Raw genomic sequence first — 23345 nt, forward strand, 5'->3', positions numbered from 1 at the left:
ACCCCTTTAAATTTAATTTTCTAAATAAAATTTAAAATAGTAAAAATAAAAAGACAACCCACTCAATGGGAGAACTTATTCGCCAATATATCTGATAAGGGATGAATAAACAAAATTTATGAAGAACTTCTAAAACTCAACACCAGGAAGGTAAACAATCCAATGAAAAAAACAGATAAAAGACCTAAATAGACACTTCTCCAGAGAGGACATACAGATGGCCAGTAGGCAGATGAAAAAATGCTCAAAGTCACTAATCATCAAAGAAATGCAAATTAAAACCACAATGAGATATCACCTCAAACCTGCCAGAATGGTGCTCATTAACAAATCAACAAATAAGTGCTGGCAAGGATGTGGAGAAAAGGAAACCCTCCTGCACTGCTGGTAGGAATGCAGACTGGTGCAGCCACTGTGGAAAACAGTATGATGTTTCCTCAAAAATTTAAAAATGGAACTGCCTTGTGACCTTGCTATCTCACTTCTAGGAATATATCCTACAAAACTTAGAATGTTAATTCAAAAGAAGAAATACACCCCCATGTTCATTGCAGTGTTGTCTGCAATAGCCAAGATCTGGAAGCAGCCCAAGTGTCCATCAGTGGACAAGTGGATAAAAAAGCTGTAGTATATTTACACAATGGAATACTACATGGCTACAAAAAAAAGGAAATCTTATCTTTTGTAACAGTATGAATGGACCTGGAGGTTATTATAAGTGAAATATGACAGGCACAGAAATTAGAAATACTATATGATCTCACTTCTGTGTGGAATCTAATAAACACAATAAACTGAGGAAAAAATAGAAACAGAGGCAGGGTCACAGGGAGCAGATGGACAGCTGTCGGAAGTGGAAGAGAAGATTGGATCAAAGAAGGTAAGAGGATGAGCCAAAAACATATATATATTACACTATATACAGGGTAGCAATAGCCAGAGGAAAAGTGGGGGTGGAAATAAGGGGTAGGAGGGCAAAGTGGAGGAAATAGAGATGGAAAGACTTTGCATGGGACATGAGGGGCACAATGCGATGTGTAGAAGGTGTATACTGAGTGGGACACTTGAAACCATGTCAATACAATAAATTAAAAATATATTTTTTTAATCTGCTATAAAAAAAGATCAAAATCCTGGCTTATCCTCCCACCTGTCCAATATTATCAGTGCCTTCTACTAAAAAATGCTCAAAGAACTTTTAAATTATAATTACATAGAAATCTTTGAGAGATGTGGTAGAAGCATCAAATTTTGAAAAAAAAAGGATTAAAACATACCCCAAATTCATAAGTACATAAATGATATTCAGAAAAAATAAACAGTAGCCTGACCATGCAGAATGCAGTGGATAGAATGTTAGAGTGGGACACAGAGGACCCAGATTCAAAACCCTGAAGTTGCTGGCTTGAGCACGGGCTCACGCAGCTTGAGCGCAGGGTCGCTGGCTTGAGCGTGGGATTATAGGCATGACCCCATGGTCACTAGCTTGAGCCCAAAGGTCGCTGGCTTAAAGCCCAAGGTCGCTGGCTTGAGCCCAAGGTTGTTGGCTTGAACAAGGGGTCACATGCTCTACTGTAGCCCCCCTACCCCACTCCCACCCCCACCCCTGGTCAAGGCACATATGAGAAAGCAATCAATGAACAACTAAGGAGACTAAGGAGCCACAATGAAGAATTGATGCTTTTCATCTCTTTCTCTTCCTGCCTGTCTGTCCCTATCTGTCCCTCTCTTTGACTCTGTCTCTGTCAAAAAAAAAGGAAAATATAAACGCTAGAAAAACTCACGTCTTATTCTTTGAAACCAAATTATTCTCAAAATTGGTAAGAAAAGAAAAAGAACTAAGCATTTTTTTCTGTCTTTCCAATAGCAGCTGTAATTTTGAGGTAACTAAATGTTGCCAGTTTATGGAAGAAAGCTTCTACACTACAGAAGAATGCAAACTATTAAATATAGCTGAAATAAAAGGATTAGCAATTATCATTTTGCAACCCCTAATCAAGTTATGATTCAGGTAATAATTATCAATTATTGTTAAGGCCAACACATGAATGGATGTTGAGTGCTGGACATTTTCTGAAACCAAAATACAGCACTTCACAGATTACTTTAAGGAGAAAAACAAAGCAAAAAAAAAAAAAGAACATTACATAAGGGGGAGCAAGATGTCAAAAATCTAGGCAAGCCTTTACCATTATGTCCAGGTTTATTAAAAATGTAGAGACTAGAGGACTAAGCTAAACACCAAGACAAAGTAGTCAATTACTGAAGGTGAGATATTCTACAGGAAAATAAGTCTCATTTCTTTAGCAAATCAGAGAAAGAATAAAAGGTGGTTGGGGGTGGAAATGGAGGACTATTTTTTTATTTTAAAAGACTTAAAATAGCCTGACCTATGGTGGCACAGTGGATAAAGCATTGACCTGGAATGCTGAGGTCACCGGTTCAAAATCCTGGGCTTGTCTGGTCAAGGCACATATGGGAGTTGATGCATCCTGCTCCTTCCCCCTTTCCTCTTTCTTTCTTTCTCTTCTCTTCTCTCTCTCTCCTGTCTAAAATGAATAAATAAAATCTTTAAAAATAATAAAAAAAAGGCTTAAAATACATCACCAAAACCAAGTGTGGTCCTTAACTAGATCCTGGTTTGGACCTAATAGCTGGACAAAAGACATTTGGGAGATTTCCAGCTAAATTTAAAGATGAAATAATATTAAATAGCATTAAGTTATTATTTTAAATATGATAACATGTCTGTTATATAGCAATATGCTTTTATAGATATGCATACTGAAGCAGGGTGAAGTAGGAGATTTAGATGCTGTTGGTGGGCAATGTAAAGTAGTACAACCACTATGGAAGAAAGTATGGTGGTTCCTCAAAAAATTAAGAATAGATCTACCATATGACCCAGCAATCCCTCTACTGGGTATACACCCTCAAAACTCAAAAACATTGGTACATAAAGACACATGCAGCCCCATATTCATTGCAGCCTTGTTAAGGGGGGGTGGGGAGGTAAGACATGGAAACCCAAAAAGCCCTTCAATAGAGGATTGTATAAAGAAGATGTGGTACATATATACCATGGAATACTACTCAGCCATAAGAAATGATGACACAGGATCATTTACAACAACATGGATGGACCTTGATAACATTATACTGAGTGAAATAAGTACATCAGAAAAAACTAAGAACTGTAAGATTCCATACATAGGTGGGATATAAAATTGAGACTCACAGACATAGATAAGAGTGCAGTGGTTACCAGGGAGAGGGAAGGGAGGAGGGTAAGGGGCATAAAGAAAACCAAATAAAAGGTGAGAGAGGATGATTTGACTTTGGGTAATGGGTATACAACATAATTGAATGTCAAAATGATATGGAGATGTTTTCTCTAAATCTATGTACTCTAGTTGACCAATGGCACTCCGTTAAAATTAATTGTCTAAATAAATTTTTTTTAAATAAATTTTAAAAAAGATACAAAAAATTAAAATGCAAGACAACTTCCTAATTCACTATTTCCATTAAAACTCATTAATTTATGTGTAAGGTGTACAAATGAGGTAGAAAGAACTCTTGGAGGCAGAGGTTCAAGGAAGTGAGCTACCATGATATGTTAACTTTTTTTTTTTTTTTTTATGGTTACTGAGCTGAAGAGAACTCAGAGGTAAAAATACAACATTGTAGGCAACCTGGTACATGCAAGGTACCAAAAAGCATCAAACAGCATGAACAGAGAGCTTCACCCTCAAAGACTGAAGTTTCTTGGTGTTTACCACAATAGAACAAGGCTGTCCCAAGATCACAGTCAAGGCTTTGAAGCAGCAGCCTCAGTAAAGCTATCCTCAATTATTACACAAAGTATTATTCCTTTCTGACTTCACCACCCATTACAACCAGTTAACTATTTCCCAAATTATAATGAAAGACACTCTCTGGAAAATCCTCTTCGGCTGAAAAAAAACCTACACTATAACCACCAGCTTCATTTCAACTAGGGGTCTACAAATCTCGGAACTGGGAAGGAACAGAGCCTCCTGCAAACCTTGATGATGAGTGTAATCATCAACCAGCCAGGATCTCATTCGCCTTCTTTCTCCTGCCCGTTAAGCCCAAAGGGTGGCGCTGTCCTCATTCCGTCCCCAAACATCAGGTGTGCAGAAAGGTCTCTTTGCCTGGTCCGACCCTGGGGTAAAGTCTACATAGGGCTTCAGACTCAGACCCGCACCTGGGCCGCCACCTCCCCCGACCTCCGCGCTTCTCCTTTCCCGACACGGCCGGTGAGGTTGGCACGAAGGCCCCTCCTTCGTGGTCAGTGATGGCATGGATAAGCGGAACAACATATCGATGTTTCGCTCAGAGAGTGAGAGAGTGAGTGAGAGAGAGTGTGTGTGTGTGTCCCTTACTCTCTCTCTCTACAAATCAATTTTTAAAAATTTAGAAGGTAAAAAATATATATACTCTGGGCAGGTGGGACTGAAAAAGATCCTGCAAGCTAATACTTCAGCTCTGAGTCTCCAGTCCAGACCCTGACAAACGAATAATGCGAGTAGCGTCATAACCCCTCCCACTAAAACGAGCTCCGAGACTTCACCCGCCTGAACGCCCAAGTTAACCGACCGCAAGACCTGGCTGGACGCCACAGCCGCTGGAAGACGCAGGGGGTGCTCTGGGCGAGCGCCACCCACGCCCGCCGCTCAGCCCGCCCGCGGCGCGCGCCAGGGGTCACGTGCTGCGTTTCCCCTCCCTACAGGCCACCGGGCGCTTCCTTCTTCCGGAAGTCGCTCCCATCAGCGCCGGGCCCCTCCCGCCAGAGGCGACGTCAAACTGAGCTCCTACCACTGCTCAGCCACCGCGTCCAGGCGCGGGGAGGGCCGCCGTTTCCTTAAAATAAATGATGCCGCTTCCGGGCCTTTAAACAACACAAGCGAAAGTACTGACGTTACTGAGTGTGCGGGCCTCAGAGGCGCCTGAGTAGAGTTTGCGAGGCCAGAGGCTAGTTACCTGGAGGACACCCCGCAGAGGCCTTTCCCCCTCCTCATCTTATGCTGCACTTGGTTCGGCCGAAACCCACGACGGTTCCGCCCCCTTCTTCCTTGTCATTGATGTTGTTGTTCTTGTCAGTGCTGCATCCCCGACCGTCCGGAGCTCGAATCCGAGCCGGGGCCGCCCGGGCGGCGCGGTGGCGGCGGCGACAGTGGCTGCGGCTGCGGGGGCTGCTCCGGGGACTGCGGGGGCAGCCGGGGACCGGCAGCTGGCGGCGGCGGGGCCGGATGGCTCTATGCGGGCAGGCGGCTGCGGCCGCGTCGCTGCCCAGCGAGCTAATCGTGCACATCTTCTCCTTTCTGCCCGCGCCCGACCGCTTGCGGGCCTCGGCCTCCTGCTCGCACTGGCGCGAGTGCCTCTTCTACCCGGCTCTCTGGCCCCAACTTCGCATCTGCCTCCGGGTCTCGCCCGTGGAGCAGCCTCGGCTCGAATTCCTCATGCGCAAGTGCGGCTGGTTCGTGCGAGAGCTGCGCGTTGAGTTCGCCGCCGAGAATTACCTGAACGGAGGCGGTGGCCCGGGCCACGGAGCCAGCGCGGACCCCGGGACCGGCGGGGAAGAAGTCGAGGCCCTGCAGCTCTCAACCCGTTGGCTGGAAGTGCTGCGCACCTACTTGGAGCTGGTGCTGTGCGTGCTGGTCAGCATCCGGAACAACAGGTAGGCTCATCGTGACTCCTCCATCTACCCTTCTTCCCTTTTCTTCTCCTGCGGGGCTCAGAGTCGCCTCCTTCCTCTCCCCCAGAAAGTACTGTAGTGAATACCTGCCGGGCCCGCCTCCGCGTAGCGGTCTTCCGGGACTGGGGGTGTCAGTTCTTACGCGGAGATTTCATTGAGGCGAGGGAGAGGGACGGGGGGCCTAAGGGGACTTCGCGTACTGCTTTATAGACAGTGATGTACTTACTTGCTCTTGATCAGGCTTCACTCCTGCCTGGCGCCTCCCAGGCACCGTATCATTCATCCTCTCGGTGGCTGTGTGATGGAGCTGACAGGCACCCCCATTATTCATTTTACAGACGGGAGAGCTGAAGCTTTGCAGGATGAGGCGTGTGAATCTTGGGGGAAACAAAAACATAACTCGGTTTTTCTGAATCTGAACCTGTCCGTTCAAAATAGATGGTGGTGGGGGAGAGGGAAGACTATGCTACTGGTGTCATAATTACACGACTCTCCCTAAGAGAAATCTTTGACAGCCATTTTCTTATCGGGACTAGTTTTGATTAACTGGTCCAGGCACAAGGAGTACTGGAAGTGCTCGTTAAACCTGGGGATTGGGGAAGAGCCTGATCATCAGTGTTGGAAGTCCTTCCCCTTGCACTCCGGATTCAACTTGTCCCCAGAGATTCACCTAAAAGTAACACAGTACAGCATGGTGGTTGCCTGTTGTTGGGCGAGTTAGGCGGTGTCTGCAGAGGGTAAGCACATAGCTGTCCTCGTTTTACGTCAGGACTACTGTAATTTGGGACTAACTTTTTATGTTCTAACTGATTATCCCAGTAAGTATTTCCCTTATTTGTATATTCTATTGCCTTCTCCAAAATCCCATTAGCTTTTGTTTTCTGTACCTGAATACTCTAACAAAATTAAAATTAAACTGAGTTGGAAGAAAGTTCAAAAGGTCCAAGGAGCAATGTACATAATAATAATAGTTTAGCAGTTCCCAAGTACTTTTAATATTCACTATCTTAGTTGATACTTTCAAACCTTGAATTAGGCAAGAGGGCTACTACTATATTATCCCTAATTTATAGAAAGGAAACGGACACTTATGTCAAGTGATGTGCACATTGTTATACAGCATTGTTTTTCTCCAAAAGCAGTATCTTTACTTTTGCAATAAATACAATATATTGAACATAAAGGTCCTAGTTTAATGCTAAGCCATATACATATATGCATATAAATTTTCTGTCCAAATCAAAAGTTGGGGAGATAAGCGTATAGCTCTAAGTTGTACATAGAGTATGGTTCTAATATTCCAGTCACCTGTGTATTTCCTTAGCTTTTCACACCAAGCCATTACATTTCCTTACTTTGATTTTATGTGGGAAGAAAGGCTTTTTGAGACCTTGATCAAATTGGAGACTCTGTCACAGTTGATTGTATAGCTAGGGCACCACTGAACCACAAGTTGAAAAGAGCGGGTATTCTACTGATGAGACCAAGTGTGGGGATGAATTCAGCGAGTACCAATTAGATTTTTATGTTCTGAGCTCCTATAGCACTTCTGAGCAACAATCCCCCCCCAAAAAAATGCATGCCTTTGGTCTAAGTAAGAACAACTCTTGCACAGTGCCTAGTTCTTTTTAAGGGTTGCTTAGTTGGATGGGTGGATAACATTACACAAGCCAAATAGTGATATACCACATCTGCCCTTTGTTGTTTAATTCTTCTCTCCCTCCCTTTCTCCCTCCGTCACTTTTTTTTGGTTTAATTGAATTCTACTTGACAAAAGTATACCTTACACTAATGCATTTCAGTCTACCTGTCTGTGAGGCTACCCTATGCCTTTCTTTCTGGCTTAGCTATCACTTCTGTACAAATACCATACACTGTCATTCCTGTTCTTAAGGTTTTGTCATTTACTATAGGGATGGTGCTGTGTTTTGCTGTAATGTGTATCTCTAAAATTAAAGTGTAATGTCATTACATGTATTCTAATGCTATTTCAAAGGTTTTATTAAAATAAGTTATATGGGCCCTGGCCAGTTGGCTCAGTGGTAGAGTGTCGGCCTGGCGTGCAGAAGTCCCGGGTTCGATTCCCGGCCAGGGCACACAGGAGAAGCGCCCATCTGCTTCTCCACCCCTCCCCCTCTCCTTCCTCTCTGTCTGTCTCTTCCCCTCCCGCAGCCGAGAGGCTCCATTGGAGCAAAGATGGCCCGGGCGCTGGGGATGTGGGGATGGCTCCTCGGCCTCTGCCCCAGGCTCTAGAGTGGCTCTGGTCGCAACAGAGCGACGCCCCGGAGGGGCAGAGCATCGCCCCCTGGTGGGCGTGCCGGGTGGATCCCGGTCGGGCGCATGCGGGAGTCTGTCTGACTGTCTCTCCCCGTTTCCGGCTTCAGGAAAATACAGAATAAATAAATAAATAAATAAATAAATAAGTTATATGTTTGGAAATAAATTAATCTGACCTTTATTTTTGAAAATATCTAGAGATACTCTAGAAACATTAGAAGTATTTATGTGAATGTTAAAAATATAAATGGGGCTAGTTTTCTTTTTAACAAATTTGAAAATGTTTTAAACCAAATTGTTTATTTGGTTATTTTGATAAAGCCTCTTCTTATTTCCTTCCATAATCACTTAAACTGCAGACTGAGGTTTAGTAAAGACCCAAAACAACTTTATTTACTTTTTTTGGTTTTCTAAAAACAGAAAATTTAATGACTAATGATAAGAATGAACATTTGATATTGTTCTTTACATTTCTGAGTTAAATTTACAGTGATTTTGTTTTATGATTTTTGCTATTTTATAAGTAGAAAAGCGGAGTATGAAACCTACCAGGTCACAAGATTTATGCTTCCAGGCAGTGCTGAATTCTTTATATAATTCATACAATTTGTTCTTATTTTGTTGTGTTCCGGTTATTTTCATGTTGCTCAGGAAAAGAACTGAAACTATCCTGAAATTGTGGGAACTTTTCAAGGGTTATAATTCTGACAGAATATTTAGCATTTTGTTTTGCTTGATTTCTGGGTTTCATATGCGCATGTAATTTCAGTGACTATAGCCATCTTAGGTATTAGAAACAACTGATGAGGATCAAGGAGATGCAGAGATGCCTCTCAGGATAAAATATAGCCCTCTAGGTTTCAGAGCTCCCCTTCTTTACAGCTAGAATACTGCCTTCTTGATGAACAGAATCACAGTATATTCAACTATACTGTAGGTTAGGTAGGCTGAATTTCTTCTGCAGTTGTCCTACAAGAAATTGAACTTGAAAGGTCAAAACAACAAATTTAGATATACATTTTTAGGATTTAATCTGATTATCTAGGACTGCTTATTGAAATACTGTATTTCAGACAGGAAAAATGAAAGTTCACAGACAAGATATATAATAATAGTAAATAGCTCAGTCATTAAAAATACTTAAACAGTAGGCATAAGTACATCATCATCTTGTTTATGCTTTTCTGGGCTATATAAATATTTTTACATAAGTTTTTTGTGGGTAAATGCTATATTGGGGGCAATACTTTATTTTTAAAATGAATAGTGCAGCAGGTGAGAGAGACTTTTTAAGAGGTTGACTTTCTTTTTAAAATTCTGCGTTACAACTCTAACTAGATGTATGTAGATTGACCATTTCATGACTATGCCATCTTATATATCCTCTTAATAGTAAAGGGTCTATTAATAATTCTTAGATTTGGTCCTGGTGATATAGGTGAAATATTTTTTGGGCATTTCATATTACTATTTAAGATTGTAGGAAATACCTTGAAGGTGTTATTCCCAATAACCATCAGCTTTATGTTTCTTGAAATATTTTCCCTCATTATAGTGTAATAAATATATATAATAATAGTTATTCACTTTTTAGAGCTTATCTTTATTATTTACCTAAAGAAGTCCTTTACAGAATAAGTAAGTATATTGGGACTCTGACCAGACTACAATACTAAGAGGTGGTTGCCTATAGAGAAGATAGGTGAGATGATGCATGCCCAATAGACTCCATCCCTTAAAATTGACAAATTGAAGTGGTTCTATAGAGATAGTCTTAGGATCCTTGAGAAGCGATGAGACTCTAACCTGCTAAATAAACTAACCTCCTAGGAGGACTGCTGAGAGGACTTGGGGATCTCTTTAATACATAGACAGATGGTTAAGAACTGATAGATGGAGGATAGGAAGTAAAATCAACAAAAGGTTATTAAAGTAAAGTATTTTTTTTCTGTGTTAAGTGAGACTGTCTAACATCTTTTGAGTGAGGTGATTAAATTACTTCAGTTTTAATGTGTTACGTCTGAAGAAGCCGTGGAAGAGTTCACCCAACTTGATCAGTTTACATAGGACATATGATAATAGTTACAAAAAAATTGGTGTTTTTCCTCTGCGTATTAAGAGCTTACCATGTGCCAAGCAGCATGAACAAGCTCCTTATTTCCATGGAGTCTAGAGAGGAAAGGCAGACAGAAATAAGTAAACAAATGAAAGGAAGTTTATTTCCGTTATGAGAATAAGAGAAAATCTGAAAATAAAAGAACTATGTAAGAGTGACTAGGTAGCAACTTAGAGTGGTGAGGGAAAACCTCTTTGAGCTGCAACATGAATGACAAGAGTCACCCATCTGAAGATCAGAGCAAATAGCATTCCAAGCAGAAAAAAAATGAAAAGTAAGCACCAAGGCCTTAGTCCAGACAAATTTTTGGCCTGTTGGCGCAGTAGGAAAGTACCATGTGATTCAAGGTAAGAGTGGTGTCGGATAAACTCAGAGATGTAGAGAGAGGAAAGAATGCTTTTGGTTATGTGGACTTCAGAATGAAATGTCAGCTATATTCTAAGAATAGAAGAATTGAGTTAAAAAATAGTAAGGACAGCCCTGGCCGGTTGGCTCAGTGGTAGAGCATCGGCCTGGCGTGCTGGAGTCCCGGGTTTGATTCCTGGCCAGGGCACACAGGAGAAGCGCCCATCTGCTTCTCCACCCCTCCCCCTCTCCTTCCTCTCTGTCTCTCTCTTCCCCTCCCGCAGCCAAGGCTCCATTGGAGCGAGGTTGGCCGGGGAGCTGAGGATGGCTCCTTGGCCTCTGCCTCAGGCGCTAGAATGGCTCTGGTTGCAACAGAGCAACGCCCCAGATGGGCAGAGCATCGCCCCCTGGTGGGCATGCCGGGTGATCCCGGTCGGGCGCATGCGGGAGTCTGTCTGACTGCCTCCCCGTTTCCAACTTCAGAAAAATACAAAAAAAAAATAGTAAGGACAGGAATAAGGTGATCTAGTTTGCATTTTAAGACAATCACTCTGGTTGCTGTATAATGAATGAATTATAATATAAGAAGGAGAAAGAGGAAGCAGGGAGACTAGTTGGAAAGCTGTTGTAATAATGTAGGCAAGAGGCCATCGAGACAGTTAAGATGAAGAAAAGTAATGGATTTGAAATATATATATATATAATTTTTTTTATTTTTTTTTTTTTGTATTTTTCTGAAGCTGGAAACGGTGAGAGACAGTCAGACAGACTCCCGCATGCGCCCGAAAGGGATCCACCCGGCACGCCCACCAGGGGCGATGCTCTGCCCCTCTGGAGCGTCACTCTGCCGAGACCAGAGCCACTCTAGCGCCTGGGGCAGAGGCCAAGGAGCCATCCCCAGCGCCCGGGCCATCTTTGCTCCAATGGAGCCTTGGCTGTGGGAGGGGAAGAGAGAGACAGAGAGGAAGGAGGGGGGGGGGGGTTGGAGAAGCAAATGGGCGCTTCTCCTATGTGCCCTGGCCAGGAATCGAACCCGGGTCCCCCGCACGCCAGGCGGACACTCTACCGCTGAGCCAACTGGCCAGGGCCTGGAATATATTTTTGAAGAGCCCAGAGGACTTGCTGTTTGGATATATATTTTAAAAAGAGAAGAATCAAATATTTTTTATTATTTCTCTGTAAGACTCATTTTTCTTACTCTTAGTACTGTTAAAATTACTGTTAATTATTTAATAGCATATTAAATAGCAATTTTATATGTCAATCTAATTTTTTTTTAATTTTTGTTGTAAACTCTGTAATTTGAGGATGATGGTAATTCTTAGATAATTGAGTAAATGAATTTATAAATTCTGAGAAATCACTTTTAGTTAATGTATCATAATAATGCTAAGAAGGAATGCCATTATAGTCTGGTGACTTATTTCTGGTCTCCAAAGTTGTGTGCTGTCCAATATGGTAGCCACTAGCCACATATAGCTATTTAAATTTAATTAAGTAAAATTAAAGATTTAGTCACACTAGCCATATTTCAAGTACTACATAGCCATATGTGGCTAGTAGCTACCATATTGGATATGTTATTAAAGTATTTTGTAGATGTAAACACACTTGATAGTGAACGTGAACTAAAAAAGAATAGAATTAACCTGAAAAAATTTCATGCAGGATGTAGATTATTTTAGCTTTGATCTACTTAGAAAAGAAAAATATTTCATTTTATGGGCTATTTTACGGCATCGTCGAAGGTTTTAACCTTTTTAAGAACATCTTTTTCAAGTATCAAGTTTTTATGTATTCCCCTTTTCCATAATTAATTAGTCTTAGCTGTATTAACTAATTCAAGGTGGCTGTTTTTGGCATTTTGACACACTGGTACTACTTTATTACATCAAAAGAAACAATTTTGGATCCTCTGAAATGAAAGAAAGCATGCTAAAGTTACTGCCACAGATTAAGTTCCCAAATTTTGAACCTCAGAAAAGAGAACAAGGTCTTTGTGACCAAAATATCAGAAGCCTTTGGGTCCTCAATTGTACTAAACAGTCCAACAGAAATACCATAAAAAGATAAAAGATTTTCAGTTCTTTCAGGCACTTAGGTGGTTAAGATTGGTTTTGAAGAATTGCTCAGACTAACCCAATGAATCTGTATGTATAGGTTTTTATAAAATGCTGTCAAAAATTGAGATGGTGGTTTAATTCATAGGGAAATTCTTATGCTAAAAAAAACAAAGTGTCTTTTCAGTGGAAGTTGAATATACATGTTTAAGTTGTATGTTTTTAATATATATTAAAACTATGGTTGAAAAGATAAGTGGAAATCACAGGTTTGCAGAAAAGAATTTAATTTTTCTGGGCAAATATGTTGTTTTGGAGGGATTCCAAGTATAAATTGTACCTGAAAACTCGTTTACACCCTCGTTTTTGTCATGCACTAAGGTAAATATAACACTCAACAAATATTTATTGAATACTAGTTCTAGCAGCTAAAGGTACAACAGTGATCAAAAAGTTCTATCATCATAGAGCTTGTTGTATTGGGGAGAAAAATAAGTAAAATATGTAGTATCACATATACTACATGCACAAAGCAAAATAAAGCAGTGAAGATAGACGAGAATGGTGGAGGTGGAAAGGAGTGTTGCTGTATAAAATTAGGGAATTTAAGGAAAGTGTCAATGACAGAAGTAGCACTTGAAGGAAAGGTAGCAAGCCAGATGTGTGTCTCTGGGAAGTGATTCCTGAGGGAAGGAGCAGTAAATGAAGGCATAGTGCTGTTTTTGAAAACATGAGTCTTTTTTAAAAATTTTGTTCCATATACACTTGAAATGAAACCAACATAAATATTCACATCATTAGCACAAAATGCTTTTTTATTAGTTGAATAAGCAGAGTAGGAGAGCAGTCTGTAGGCTAAGTTTCTAAGTTATAAGTACTTAATGATGTGATTTAGCTTTATATCTGGAACTGATGATTTTTTAAAATAGGATTAAAGAACAATGCAATAAAGTTGAAGAATTCATTTATTTCTGGCAATAGTATGGCCTTTTGCATATTTTAGAAAGTTCAATTATCAAACAAATTTTAGGATTTGCAAGGGACTGGTAAGTAGGTTGTATCCTATTAACATTACCATAGGAACGGAGCTAAATTAATTTGAAGAATTAAGATGAAAGAAAAACTGTCTAACCAACTGTAATGTTTTCCCAGTGTATTTTTGTCAAATGTTTTTGAACAATTGCATGGTGAACATTGTACAGGAAAGAACCCTGTTTGCTTCTTTAGTTCACTTGCTGATTCAACCATAAGTAAATGAATGAATAAACTCAGGTCACAGACTTCATCCTTAAATAAAAGGATTATGTGGGCCTCAGAATGAGGCATCTAAATTGCTATGGTTCAGTACGTTCTGTTCTAGTGTTGTTGCCTCAATGTTCTTTTCAGTCCTTTTTTATCATCTGAAACAGTAATGAGCCACCTGGGGGCTATATGCAGTCTCCTTGGCTTCACTGTATGATCTGTAATCTAATTTCAACATAATATATTTGAACGTTGCCCTTGAGTTGCCACGGTCTTTTTCCTGTTTTAAAGTGAATTAACGTTTTCTACATCACTTAATAAATAAGGTTGCATTTTGAATGGAAAAATAAGTACCTAAAATTCTTTCCACAAATGTCTCTCATATGCTACTCTAAAATATACCAGTTACAATTTTTCTAATAACTTTCAATAGACCATTATATTTAAGGACATGGTTTAACTATAACAACATGAACGCAGTGTGAGTCAGAACCCCGGTACTCTACCTAGTCCTGTCCTATTATTGCATCTTCTACAAGTCACTCCAGTTTCCTCATCTATAAAGAGAAATGACTGAATTGATGATCCCACAAATCATTCCACCTTCAAAAATATGTCAGAGATTACATCTGTAAAGAAAATTTGTGTGCCTGACCAGGCAGTGGCTCAGTGGTAATAGCATCAGCCTGGGATGCTGAGGACCTAGGTTGGAAACCCCAACGTCGCAGGCTGGAGCACAGGGTCAGTGGATTGAGTGACCATGGGATCATTGACATGGCCCCCATGGTCACTGGCTTGAGCCCAAAGGTTGCTGGCTTGAGCAAGGTGTCACTGGCTCAGTTGGAGCCTCCTGGTCAAGATACATATGAAAAAACAATCGATTAACAACTAAGATGTTATAACAAAGAATTGATGTTTTTCAACTCCCTTCCTGTCTGTCCCCTCCCCTCTTATACTGTAACAACATTATTACTATTTTATTGCTGCAAATAAAAAGTTTTTTGTTTTCTTTTTTAGCTAGAGGGAGAGAGAGATTAGAAACATCAACTCATAGTTGAACCATTTTAGTTGTTCATTGATTGCTTCTCATACCTGCCTTGATGGAAGTGGGGGGATAAGTAGGGGCTCCAGTGGAGCCAGTGATCTTTGCTGAAGCCACAGACCTTGAGCTTCAAACCAGCAATGTTTGGGCTTAAGTCATAAAATAATTTTTTGTTAAATTGCCCTTGAGGGGCATGTTTCAAATTGCTTGCACATTTAAAAATATTGTATAGCTGGAACTAAAACAAAAGTATTCCAGGGAATCACCTCATATTAACTTGTTAAAATTTAATAATATGCAGATTGTTGATTTTTAAATTATTTTCATGTAAATTAAGTTCTTAAAAAGGTGAAAAGCTATGTAAAGGTAATTTAAGTTTCTGAATTCCTAAGTAGTATGTATTTATAAAAATAGAGTATTTGAAAAATAGAGAACCAGTGAAAAATTCCCCAGAGATAATTGCTGATAAAATGTGATACATCCTTTTGCAAATTAGGAATAATAAATCTGTGTGTGGTTTTCCATTAATATTACATCTTGTGTATTTTTTCACACTGGTAACATCAAATGCTGCCAAAATGTAGAACAACAGAAACTTTCATTGCTGGAAGGAATTCAAAATGATGCAGTCACTATGAGAGATAATTTAGCAGTTTCTTACAAAACTAAACATACTCTTAACCATACAATCCAGCACTCATGCTCCTTTGCATTTGAAAGGAATTGAAAGATGTCCTCCAGAAAACATGTAGTCATTTATAGCACCTTTATTCATAATTGGCAGAACTGGAAAAGAACAAGATATCTTTTATTAGGTTAATGGATATATTAACTTTGGTATATTCAGACAATAGAATTGTTATTCTGGGCTGAAAAGAAATGAGCTATAAAGCCATAAAAAGACATGAAGGAAGCTTATATATTTCCAGCTGAAAGAAGACAATCTAAAAAGGCTTTACACTAGTAATTTCAACTACACTGCTCACAAAAATTAGGGGATATTTCAAAATGAATATGAAGTGATTTTAAAAAAGAAGCATTTGGTTTCTTTTTATTAAACAAGAACATCAAAAAAGCAAACAAGTCAAAGAAAGTTGTTTGATTATGCAAATGAGATGCAAATAAGTTATCATGATTGAGTAGCAGGTGACATATTGGGGGTGAACAGAACCATGTGAAACTGTACAAGAGTTGCACACATTGACTGTTCAGTAGGGTGTATGGTTACCTAAGACTGCCAAAACACACTGACAGCGACGGGGCATGGACAGGATCAGATTGACCAGCAGTTCTTGTGGGATGCTCTGCCACTCTTGCTCCAGGACAACTTCCAGCTCAAGAAGTGTGGGAGGCACTGGACAGTTTGCCAGATGTCTTCCCAATGCATCCCCAGCATGTTCAATGGGATTCAGGTCTGGAGAACATGAAGGCAAGTCCATGCGTTTGATTCCTGCCTCCTGAAGCATGTGGTTGACAAGATGCGCATGGTGGGGCCTTGCATTATTGTCCATGAAAAGAAAGTTGTTTCCAACTGCTCCAGCATAGGGTACCACTGTAGAGTGCAGGACCTCATCTCAATATCTGACAGCAGTTAATGATTCATTTCTGATGACGTGGAGGTTGGTATGACCACCAGTGCTGATGCCAGCCCACACCATGATTCCACCACCACCAAAGGAATTCTTTTCTCACTTGAAACGTGGATTCTCCCCATGTTCCTTATTCATGCCAGATCAGGACACAATGATTGTCAGGCTGCAGACTGAACCGTGACTCATCAGAGGACAGTTGACCACTCATCATTGGTCCAGTGATGATTCTCATCAGCACATTTTCTGTGGGTTCTACGGTGTTCAGCAGATAACAGAATGCACACCATTCGTTACTAGGCATGCAGTCCAGTACGATTGAGCTGATTTTGTATGATCTGGGTGCATATCCATTGTCTAGTGGCAACAAGAAACTGTTCCCACAGCTCTGTTGCATTGCTGTACCTGTTTCTTCTTGCCAGTAAGGTCAAGTAGCAGTCATCTCTAGCTGTTGTGGCAGATAGGTGACCCTGCCTTTGTCACCTTCGTACTGTGCCAGTCTCTTGAAAGCTATTCCACTGTCTGCTAATCATGGTTTGGGATGTTCCAAATGCTGTTGCCACTGTCATCTGGGTTTGACCAGCTTCAAGACGTCCTGTGGCTCTCCAGGCTTCACATTTGGGCAGATCGTGTTGCAGAAGCATTGCAAGGGCTGGGAAATTACAGGATGTGCACTTTCAAGATCAGGAAACATGCAGATACTACAGTACTTGCAGCCTTTTTTATAGTGCATTTTCACCAATGAAATAAAAGTTGGTTTTGCATCTCATTTGCATAATCAAACAACTTTCTTTGACTTGTTTGCTTTTCTGATGTTCTTGTTTAATAAAAAAAATCAAATGCTTCTCTCTTTTTATCACTTCATTTTTAATTTGAAATATCCCCAAATTTTTGTGAACGGTGTATATGAGATTCTAGGGAAAGGAAAACTATGGAGAGAATCGAAAGATAAGTGGTTGCCAGAGGTGGGGAGGGGAGAGATCTGAATAGGTGGAGCACAGAGAATTTTTAGGGCAGTGAAAAACTGTATTACAGTGGTGGATATATGTCGTTATACATTAATCCAAATTCACAGAATGTACAACACTGGGAGTGAACCCAAGGTAAACTGTATACTTGAGGTAATAATGATCTGTCAGTGTAGGTTCATCCTTGGTGGAAAAAAAAGATATCATTCTGGTGAGTGATGTTGAGAATCGGGAGGTTATTCACATGGGAATAGGTGGTAAATAGCTCCTCAATTTTGTTATAAACTTGAATCCACCTTTAAAAAATGAAGTTACTTAAAAATCATATCATGGCCCTGGCCGGTTGGCTCAGCGGTAGAGCGTCGGCCTAGCGTGCGGAGGACCCGGGTTCGATTCCCGGCCAGGGCACACAGGAGAAGCGCCCATTTGCTTCTCCACCCCTCCGCCGCGCTTTCCTCTCTGTCTCTCTCTTCCCCTCCCGCAGCCAAGGCTCCATTGGAGCAAAGATGGCCCGGGCGCTGGGGATGGCTCTGTGGCCTCTGCCTCAGGCGCTAGAGTGGCTCTGGTCGCAACATGGCGACACCCAGGATGGGCAGAGCATCGCCCCCTGGTGGGCAGAGCGTCGCCCCTGGTGGGCGTGCCGGGTGGATCCCGGTCGGGCGCATGCGGGAGTCTGTCTGACTGTCTCTCCCTGTTTCCAGCTTCAGAAAAATGAAAAAAAAAAAAAAAAAAAATCATATCATGACAATATATATATTGTATTTAAAGGAAATGATCTTTACACCCTTTTTTAGACATTCAGTTATGTTGAACATTTTTAAGTTCCCTATAAACTCAAAGTATATGCAGTTTACTCATTTTTAAAAAAAATATTCTGGTCATCAAGAGTAACTGAACATAGAACTTAATTTTTTAAAAATTCTGTCAATTTCCCCATCATTTCTTGGTTTTTATTTTATTTTTGAGGGGTTTTTTTGTTTGTTTTATTTTTTAGTGCATGCGAGAAAGACAGAGAGGGGTACAGAGAGACAGGAATGGAGAGAGATGAAAAGTATCAACTCTTCATGTGGTACTTTAGTTGTTCATTGATTGCTTTCTCATATGTGTCTTGACCAGGCAGCTCCAGCCAAGCCAGTGACCTCTTGCTCAAGCCAGCAACCATGGGGTCATGTCACTGATCCCAGGCTCAAGTCAGCAGCCCACACTCAAGCTGGATAAGCCCGCACTCAAGCCAACAACCTCGGGGTTTCGAACCTGGGTCCTCAGCATCCTAGGTCAACACTCTATCCACTGCGCTACCACCTGGGCCGGTTTTTGTGGGGTTTTTAATATTGAGGTATAACTGACATATAACATATGAGTTTCATGTGTACAACATAATGATTTGATACATGTACATGTTGCAAAATGATCACAATAAATCTAATTAACTCCCTTTCTCCATCTTAAACCCAGTACATTTACTGTTTCATTTCTGTGGTCTCTAAAAGACAGTAAATCTCAATTGGGAAGCACATCTCCCCTACATCCCCAAACTTATGCTGAATATCATTTGTAAATAAAATGTTACTGACAGAAACGGGTTGTACATATAAACACAGTAAAGAAAAAAATTTAAAGGGTATGTAAATGTATGTTGTATATATACATATATGTGTATATGTGACAACTGATTCTAAAATTTTAAGGAGAAGCAAAGATCAGAACAGCCAACATAGCTTTAAAGGAGAACAGCATAGACAGAGGATTGATACTGCCTGACTACAAGACTTACTATAAAACTACAGTAGTCAAGACACTTTGGTGTTCGTGAAAGAAGAGACAAATAAAACAGAGCCCAGAAATAGACCCACATAAATATAACCAATGTTCAAAAATTAACTCAAATTGGATTACAGACCTAAATGTAAAACACAAAACTATGAAATACCCAAAAGATAACATAGTAGAAAATCTGGATTAGTGGTTTTCAACCACTGGTCCCAATGATTATAGATTCTGTAATTTTCATACAACATTAGGGTTGTTAACTCGTTCACCAACTGGCAAAAAATTTCTGGCAGACCAGCACCCGTCCATAGATTCACAGTTGAAAACTACTGATCTAGATGATCTGGGGTTTGGTGATGACATTTTAGATATATCAGCAAAGGTACGTCCATGGAAAGAAGAATTGATAAGCTGGACTTCATTAAAATTTAAAATGTCAGCACTGGCTAGCTAGCTCAGTTGGTTTAGAGCAGTGGTAGTCAACCTGGTCCCTACCTTCCACTAGTGGGCGTTCCAGCTTTCATGGTGGGCGGTAGCGGAGCAACCAAAGTATAAGTAAAAAGATAGATTTAACTATAGTAAGTTGTTTTATAAAGATTTATTCTGCCAAACTTAGTGAAAATCCGACATAAAGTACTTGGTAAGTAATTATTATTATATGCTTTAACTTGCTGTAACTCTGCTTTATAAATTTTATAAAGTAAAGTTACTTCCCTACTTTATAAATCACCATTACAGTGGAACCGGTGGATGATTAGAAAATTTTACTACTAACAGATTCAAAAGTGGGCGGTAGGTATAAAAAGGTTGACTACCCCTGGTTTAGAGCGTCATCCCAACACAATAAGGTTACAGATTCAATTCCTGGTCAGCACATATACAAGAATCGACCAGTGAATGCCTAAATTGGTAGAACAACAAATCAATGTTTCTCTCTTCCTCTATCAAATCAATAAAAATAAAAGAATTTAAAATTTTCAGTTCTGTGAAAGACACTGTCAAGAAATTTAAAAGAGAAGCCATAGACTGGGACAAAATATTTGCAAAGGACATATCTGATAAAGGGCTGTTAACCAAAATATACAAAAAAAAAAATTCAACAATAAGGAATTGCAAACAGCCCTATTAAAAAGTGGACCAAAGATCTTAAAAGCCATGTATATATCTTCATCAAGGAAGATATATAAGTCACAAATACACATTTGAAAAAATATTCCACATGGTGTGTTATCAAGAAAATGCAAATTAAAGCAACAGACACCACTACAAACTTATTAGAATAGCCAAAATCAAAATCTAAAACAACACCAAATGCTGGCAAAGGTATGGAACAACAGGAACCCTCATTTGTTGCTGGTGTGAATGCAAAATGATGCAGTCATTTTGAAAGACAATTTGTCAGGTTCTTACACAATTAAACCTACTCCATATGATCCAAATATCATGCTCCTTGGTATTTACCCAAAAGAGTTGAAAACTTATTTGTCCACACCAAACCTTGCATAGAGATGTTTATAGCAGCTTTGTTCTTAACAGACAAAATTGGAATCCAAGGTGATTTTCAGTAGGTGAATGAATAAATAGCCACACAATGGAATATTATTCTGCATTTTTTTTAAATGAGCTATCATTAAAAAGCTATCGCCTGACCAGGCGGTGGCACAGTGGATAGAGCATCGGACTAGGGTGCAAAAGATCCAGGTTTGAAACCCCAAGGTTGCTGGCTTGCGTGTGGATTCATCCAGCTTGAGTGCGGCATTATAGACACAGTCCCATGGTCGCTGGCTTAAAAGCCCAAGGTTGCTGGCTTGAGCAAGGGGTCACTTACTCTGCTGGAGCCCACCCATCAAGGCATATGAGAAAGCAATCAATGAACAACTAAGGTGCCACACGAAGAACTGATGCTTCTCATCTCCATTCTTGTCCTTCTCTGTCTCTCTCGCTAAAAAAAAAAAAACAAAAAAAAACTAGTTATTGGGCCAGGTAAAGACATGGAAGAACCTTGAAAGTGAAAGAAGCCAATCTGTAAAGGCTAAATACTGTATGATTACAACTATATGACATCTGATAAAGGTTAAACTATGGAAACAGTAAAAAGTTCAGTAGTTGTCAAGAGTCAGCATTAGCCTGACCAGGTAGTGGCGCAGTGGATAGAACGTCGGACTGGGATGCGGAGGACCCAGGTTCGAGACCCCGAGGTCACCAGCTTGAGCATGGGCTCATCTGGTTGAGCAAAGCTCACCAGCTTTGAACCCAAGGTCACTGGCTTAAGCAAGGGGTTACTTGGTCTGCTGAAGGCCCACAGTCAAGGCACCTATGAGAAAGCAATCAATGAACAACTAAGGTGTCACAAGGAAAAACTGATGATGATGCTTCTCATCTTTCTCCATTCCTGTCTGTCTGTCCCTAACTATCCCTCTCTCTGATTTTCTGTCTCTGTTAAAAAAATAAAAAATAAATTTAAAAAAAAGAGTTAGCACTAGAAAAAAAAATGAGCTATCAAACCATGAAAAGACATGGAGGAAACTTAAGTGCATACAGCTAAGTGAAAAAAGCCAGTCTGAAAAGGCTCCATACTGAATTCAGAGTGTATTACAGTTTGTAGTCTATTGCATTCCCAGCAGCATGTATAAGAGTTCTAATTGCTCTGCATGCCTTACAACACTTAGTATAATCAGACTTTTTAATTTTAAACATTCTAGTATGTGTGTTTTCTCATTGAGGTTTTAATTTTCATTTCCCTAATAATTAGGATAATCATTTTTTGATGTATTTGCCTTTTGTATGTCTTCCTTGGTACAATGTCTGTTCACATATTTTGCCCATATTTTCACTGGCTGCTTTGTCTTATTAATAATTAAGTTGTAAAGAGCTCACTATATATTTTGAATACAGGTTTTTTAAATTATGCCCTAAAAATATTTTCTCTAGTCTGTTCCTTGCCTTTTCATTTTCTTCTCTATCTTTTGCAAAGCATATAGGTGTTAATTTTGATAAAAATCACTTTATCGTTTTACCTTTAGTGATTTATGCTTTTTGTCTCCGATCTAAAAAATATTTGCCTAATCCAAAGTCACTAGGTTTTTCTCCTGTATTTTCTTAAACAGTACTGTAATTTTAGCTGTCAGGTTTAGGTATATGATCCATTTCAAGTAAATTTCTCTAGATTGTATGGGCCAAGGATCTAATTGTTCTAGCACCATTTTTTGAAGACTATCCTTTTTACACTGAACTTACTTTCCAAATTTTTCAGAATTTCTGATTTTCATTTTATGTATCATTATCTTAAACAAAATTAAACATGTGTATACAGTAGCCATATATGCATGGACCTAGTCTGGTCTCTCTGTTCTGTTAATTGCTGTATCTGTGCCTAAGCCAGTCTTACCAGTCTTACTCTGTCTATAATCTGCTGCTTAGAGTCTTGAATTCAGGTAGTATGTGTAATCTAACTTTGTTCTTTTCAAAATTGTTTTGGCTATTCTAATTCATTTACTTTTTCTTAAAATTTTTAGAAACAGCCTGCTGGATTTTGATCAAAATTATATTGACTCTATTGATTATTTGTATGAGCTAACATACTAACAATATTACAGCATATTAATAGTCTTCCATTAAACGTAGTCTATTTTTTTATTTAGTTCTTTGATTTCTTTCAACAGTGTTTTGTAGCTTTATATGTACTCTTATTAGATTTATTCTTAAGTATTTTTTTTAATGAACTAACAAGCAATATAGAAACAGACTCATATATAGAGAGTAGGCTAACAGTTGTTGGGATGGGGAGTATTGGGTGAGGAAATATTTCATATTTTTTATGCTATTGCAAATAGTACTTTTTTATTTCAATTTCTAGATGTTCATTGTTGGCGTATACAAGATAATTGATTTTTACGTATTGACCTTTTATCCTGTGACCTTATATTATTAAAACTAACTTATTAATTCTAATAGCTTTTTTTAGATTCCTTAGAATTTTTTTGTAAAAGTTATCAAATAATTGGCAAATAAAGACTGTTTTACTTTTACCTTTCCAATCCATGTGCCTTTTTATTGATAGATAATATTATGCGGCATATTGTTTTTCTTTCTTTGTGAGAGAGGCAGGGAGAGACAGAGACAGGAACCTCAAAGCTGTTTCTGTATGTACCCTGACCAGGGGTCAAACTGGCAAACTTTGTGCTTTGGGATGACACTCCAACCAAATGAAGCAT

At 39.7% G+C, this 23345-nt stretch overlaps 1 protein-coding gene across 1 annotated transcript in view; it reads left to right on the top strand.

The window, feature by feature from the left end:
* The first annotated feature begins 5043 nt into the window (after positions 1-5043).
* The window catches only part of FBXO33 (F-box protein 33), a 37908-nt gene continuing 19606 nt past the window's right edge, over positions 5044-23345 (top strand). The window contains exon 1 of the mRNA XM_066341739.1: positions 5044-5704. Within this exon, the coding sequence (XP_066197836.1) occupies positions 5049-5704 (656 nt within the window). The 5' untranslated portion in view covers positions 5044-5048. The remainder of the gene's footprint in view (positions 5705-23345) is intronic.

This window comes from Saccopteryx leptura, chromosome 6 (assembly GCF_036850995.1).
Source record: "Saccopteryx leptura isolate mSacLep1 chromosome 6, mSacLep1_pri_phased_curated, whole genome shotgun sequence".
NCBI classification, from domain to species: Eukaryota; Metazoa; Chordata; class Mammalia; order Chiroptera; family Emballonuridae; genus Saccopteryx; species Saccopteryx leptura.